This window comes from Haliaeetus leucocephalus, unplaced genomic scaffold (assembly GCF_000737465.1).
Source record: "Haliaeetus leucocephalus isolate CR32 unplaced genomic scaffold, Haliaeetus_leucocephalus-4.0 Scaffold484, whole genome shotgun sequence".
Classification (NCBI taxonomy): Eukaryota; Metazoa; Chordata; class Aves; order Accipitriformes; family Accipitridae; genus Haliaeetus; species Haliaeetus leucocephalus.
Genome location: NW_010972920.1, coordinates 1895303 through 1900670, shown reverse-complemented (window position 1 = coordinate 1900670; position 5368 = coordinate 1895303). Strand labels below are relative to the sequence as shown.

The following is a 5368-nucleotide window of genomic DNA, read 5'->3' as shown; positions in this document are numbered from 1 at the left end:
CCCCCCCCCCAAAAAAAAAAAAAAAAAAAAAAAAAAAAAAAAAAAAAATCACATTGCAGCATCATTCTGCCAAAATGGAGTTTAACGCCATCAGCCGGAGAGGAGCAGCTGCGGCGCTGCAAGAAATAGCAGCGTATTTCTTGGAAAACAACCGGGAAAGACCCAGAGCAGGTCTCAGGCTGGGGGCTGTCCAGGGGATCATGTGCCAGCTCTGTTAGAATTCCTAATTATTTAGGCACTTAATAGGTTTTGAGGAGTTCAGCAATGAAGCAAACTTTTCTGCTCTTAAGAGCCGTTGGAGTCCTCATTTGCAGGGAGTCAATAAAACTTCCCCTTTCTAAGATTATTTTAACGCAATTTTTGTGGTCTTGGCTTAGGTGCTGAGTGTCCTGGGAGGGCAAATACGGCAGAAAGTACCTACAGGGTTCGGAAGTCCTCCTTCCCCAGGGTCTTGAACTCCTGGCACACTTTGTCCCGGACATAAGCTTTACCTGTAAGTGCAGAAAAAGGAGGATTTGTGAGCGGGATTTGTGCCTTGGCTCGCTCGGGTGCAGCCTGGGTGGTGGTGGCTGGGGAGCCGGGACCCGGTGACCCTGCATCTGCTGGGGCTGGGGTCTGGGGAAATGCCGGCTTTGCTTTCCCCTGCAGTACTGCCTCCAATGCCCTTCTCTTCGGGTGGCAATACAGCTCGTTTCCAGCAACCTTCCTCCTTGCAGGATTAAAAAAAACAAAAACAAAGCAGCACAGTTCTGCTTAATTGAGTCTCCTATGGAAAACAACTCAGGTTTTTTGCTTTTTGCCAGGGAAAATGATCTTCTGGCGAACAGCCTCTTCCCACTTGACCTCCTATTTCGCTCTCGCTTTCCACTTCCCACCCCGGCAGCAGCGGCGGTGCGGGAGCGAGGGATGCTACGCCACCGCAAAACACGGTCCAAAGTCTGCGGGGCTCTTGCTTTCTTCACTTGAGGATTGTTCTTTTTTCACAGACTTGCTTCTTTTCTCAGGCCAGACTCGGTGGTAGTCCCTGGGGAGATGCTGGCACGGTGCTGCGCACCGGCAAAGGCTGCTGCTGTGCTGCCGGTCTCGGAGAAGCACCGCCGGTACCCAGGCTGCTGCTCCAGCTCCGCAGTCAAAGAGAGGGGCAGGGGGGAAAACCCCTCCCTGGAGCTGGGACAGCTATAGGGAAAACATTAGGTGTGTCCGCCCCTCATCCAAACGGACGTTTCTGTGCGTTTGAAATGCATGGTGTCGGTTTTTCTGGCAGGGTTTGGGGACCGTAAGGGCTGGGAGCTCTGGAGACAGGACCACCGAGGTCAGGAGCACCCGGTGGTGGGCACATCCCCGGCGACTCTCTCATCCCTGGAAAAATGCTATTGATTTTTGCTACCGACCTCATTGGTTAGACTTTGGTACTGGCAGGGTAAATACTGATACCAGTATTTACCGGTATTACAGTGCAGAGCAGGGTCACCTCCCCAAAACCGAGGGGTTATGTGCCGTTACACTGAAGGTCACGTTGCTTTGGTGGGAAAGCAAGGGTGAGGGGCCTTTCGCAAGGCTGGTAGCACCGGGAAAAAAGGGGAAGCTGTGGTAAAAGGCAATTATCTTTCCTCGCAGGAACAGCGGCTGTTGGTCCTGCTGTAAGTGCCAACTTGTTGCATTTCTTTCCATTTTTGTGAAGCGGTCCGGGAGAAGTAAGATTCAAGGGGGGTTTTTGGCAGGTGGGTGATTCCCTGCGGAGCTGTGAAGGCAGCAAGGGGTGGCACAGAGCATCGTTTCCATCCGAGGGGTGGGTTTTACAGTGAAATGGTGCTTGTGAAGGGGGGCAGAAAATCTCTTTTTCCCTTGCAGAGGGAAGAAGCCGGGCCCCGCAACACTGTCCTCTCCTCCTCCCTCTGCCCCCGACCCCAGCCCAGCCTTTTCCCCTCCCAGCTCCTCCAGCATCACCCCGAAGGGGCATCCCAGGTACCGAAACATCATCCCACACCTTCCCTTTCCTCTCTCTGATTCCTGCCCAGCAGTTTGGCAGTGGGCCGGGGAGAGGGCAGGCCAACAAAAACCACCGGAGCTGACAGACCCCAGCCTCGTACCCCTCGTCCCCAGGGGAAAGCAAAGCCCCAGGTGCGTGATAAATGCCCTTACCTCGGTGCTCAGCACGCACGGCGGCTAAAAGCAGCAGCAGGGTGAGAGCTGCCCTCATGTTGAGGCTGGTTTCCCTCCTCCTGCCAAAAAGCGGCACCGGGAAACCCATCCTGGCGTTTATATGGAGGTAGTGCCGATTGCCGTGTGAATGATTAATCCCGTCAGCGGGGCAGAGGGCGAGCATCCTTGGCCTGCCTGCCATAGCCTGGGTGCCAGCGCCTCCAAAACCAGACAGATTTTAATCATTAACTCAGCAAAAAGGGGATGGGTTGCTGCGGGACCTCAGGCAGGGTCTTCCATGGATGATGGGTGCAACGTGAACAAGAAGAGATGTGCTGGGGCAAGCGTCCCACGCATCCCTCGAGTGCGAAGCCGTGTGGGGTCGGGCAAATAAACGGTCCTCCTGACCCCGTGCGAGGAAGGAGCCCACGCTTTTGGGGTGCTGGCACCCCAAACTCTCCCGGGGTGGTGATTCGGTGGGGACAACTGCTCCATGAGGCGATGGTGGCCCGATGCAGCGCCCTGCTCCGCCGTGACCCTGTTGTGCCGGTCGGGGTGACTCCCACCCAAAAACGACCGATGGGCAGGGTGTTGCGCACGCGTGTGCCCCAAGGTTTGCTGCTTTCTGAGAGTGTGCGTTGCTTTTTCCCCTTTTTGGGCTGACGGCAGAGCCCCAGAGCGCCCCCCCCGCTCCCCGGGATCTGCAGCAGAAGAGGCAGCGGGTGCTGTAACGTGGCACTGGCAAGGTGCCGGGCTGGCGCTTGGGCTCGGGGAAAGAGGGACTGTGGAGCCAGCGGGGTCAGGAACAGCTTATTTATTCAGCCTTAGGAAGGCAGATGGCAGGCATCACGGCCCAAGGCTGCCGCAAAATAAGTATCTAGCAAATATTGCCCTGGGTTAGCGGTGTTTGCTGAAGCGACCTGCTCCTCTGGGGTGGCTTCCCACGGGCGGACGTACTGGTGCCACCCTGGGGCTTTTTAAGATCTCGGTCGTGACTAAAGCAACCAAATCTTCAATATCCCTTTTTTCCAGGCAAGCGTACCAAGAGTTTGCAGCTGTTCGGGGCAAGTGGCGTTTGAGCGGTTTGCTGCTAGTCTTGGGCCACCCTCCAAATCTTGCAGCGGCAGGCTCGTTTCTTGGGACAGTCCTGCGATAGTTGTGGTCTAGAGGTGGCTCTGGGTGAAAACAGAGGTGACTGACACTGTGTGCACATCCAGATGTGTGGGGAAGTGGGTTTTCTTACTTTTACTGGGACTAAAGGTGCTTTTCACCCGCGAGCAGCCCTACCTAGGTGAAGGTGCCAGCTGAGATGCTTTTCAGTGCAGGGACTATGTTTTTGGAGCTGGGGAGTAATAAAACCAGAAACATTGGCCTAGTGTGGATGCTAGGGAGGATTCAGGGCCATTAGAGATCAGAGGAGGGTTTGATTTCACTGTGCTTGTGGAAGAAACCTGGGTAATGGGCTATTTGGGTATAAACACAGAAATTTGATCTCTTTTGTGACTACCCCGTAGGAGTGAAGCTGTAATTTCCCAGCAGCTTGCTGCTGAATCGCCACCGATTCAGCCTGTTTTGGACAAAACCCCCCGTATGCGTTAAACGAGATGGAATATAATTGCTTGTAAAATCACAGCAAACCAGGGGAATGCTTAACAGCTCATCAGCCAGTGGGGCGGGATGTGAAAAATTATGAAAACTGGTGGTGTGCTAGGCTGAAACCAGCCAGCCCTCCTGCCCCAGGCACAGTGGCAGCCTCCTGCCTGTACCCCCAAATTCATCCCCCCCGGGATGGGCAGCTGCCTTCACCATCCTGCTGCGCCTGAAACCCCCGGGGATTTGGATTCTGCAAGGTGCCTTACTGTAACAAAATAAGGTGAGGGTGTGCTTGCCTGTGCTCAGATGCTCTATAAGGCGTACATATATGATGCTGTTGTGGTTTAACCCCAGCCGGCAACTCAGCACCACGCAGCCACTCACTCACTCCCCCTGCACCCAGTGGGATGGGGGAGAAAATCGGGAAAAGAAGTAAAACTCCTGGGTTGAGATAAGAACGGTTTAATAGAACAGAAAAGAAGAAACTAATAATGATAACACTAATAAAATGACAGCAGTAATAGTAAAATAATTGGAATATACAAATGTTGTGCAGTGCAATTACTCACCATCCACTGATCGATGCCCAGTTAGTCCCCGAGTGGCGACTGCCCCCGCCCCCACTCCCCCCAGTTTCTATACTGGACATGACACCACATGGTATGGAATACCCTAATGGCCAATTTGGGTCAGCTGTCCTGGCTGTGTCCCCTCCCAACTTCTTGTGCCCCTCCAGCTTTCTCGCTGGCTGGGCTTAAGCAGCTGAAAAATCCTTGACTTTAGCCTAAACACTACCGAGCAACAACTGAAACCATCAGTGTTACCAACATTCTTCTCCGACTGACCTCAGAACACAGGACTGCGCCAGCTACTAGGAAGACCCTGACTCTGTCCCAGCCGAAACCAGGAGAGGCCCCGAGAACCTGCCCCGCTCTCTGGCCCTAAAAGCAGCTGGGGGTGGGGGGGGCACCCTGAGGGACCCCGGGGCGATGCAGGGGGGACCCCGGCCAGGGCTGCCCTGCCTTGGGTTGGGCGGCTTGGGGGCCAATTTTTGCCAGGCTTTGTCCTTTTTCCCTTTTCAGCAGGTCGGTGTATTTTCCTGCTGATTTTCTGAGTTGTTTGGCATGGACGGGTTGAGGGGGCTTTGGTTTGGTTTGGTTTTTTGATTTTTTTTTTTTTTTTTTTTTTTTAGGCAGGGGCTTTGCAGGGTCAGTTTTGCTGCCTCGGGGCTTTCCCCTATGGGGTGGGGCTGGGGGGGACGATGCTGTTCATTTCACTTCTTTTGCACCTCTGCTTTTTATTTTTGTGCTTTTTACTTTACTCTTTCTCCTCTTCCTTATTGCTGGGGGTTTTTTCCTTTTTTATCATCCTCTTGTTTTCTCCTTTTTTTATATTTTTTTTCTGGTTTTTCCTTTTTTCTTTTTCCTGTTTTTTCCCCTTTTTTCTCTTTCTAAATCTGTTTTTTCTGGGTCTTTTTTCCTTTTTTCCCCCTCTTTTTTTTCCCCTGTTTTGCCCCAGCCTCTTGCCGGGGCAGCCCCACAGGTGTGGGCACTTGGGCCGATGAGAAAGGACCCGCACCTGGGGTGGGCTTGGCTGAGGCTGGGGGGAAAGGGAGGTGGAGGTGGGCACAGGG

General features: G+C 53.6%; 1 protein-coding gene across 1 annotated transcript in view; it reads right to left on the bottom strand.

The window, feature by feature from the left end:
- GC (group-specific component (vitamin D binding protein)) overlaps positions 1–2200 on the bottom strand; it is a 5231-nt gene extending 3031 nt beyond the window's left edge. The window contains exons 1-2 of the mRNA XM_010575589.1: positions 2143–2200; positions 422–491 (exon numbers count right to left, since the gene is read on the bottom strand). Coding sequence (XP_010573891.1) covers positions 422–491; positions 2143–2200 — 128 coding nt within the window. The remainder of the gene's footprint in view (positions 1–421; positions 492–2142) is intronic.
- Between the last annotated feature and the right edge of the window lie 3168 nt (positions 2201–5368).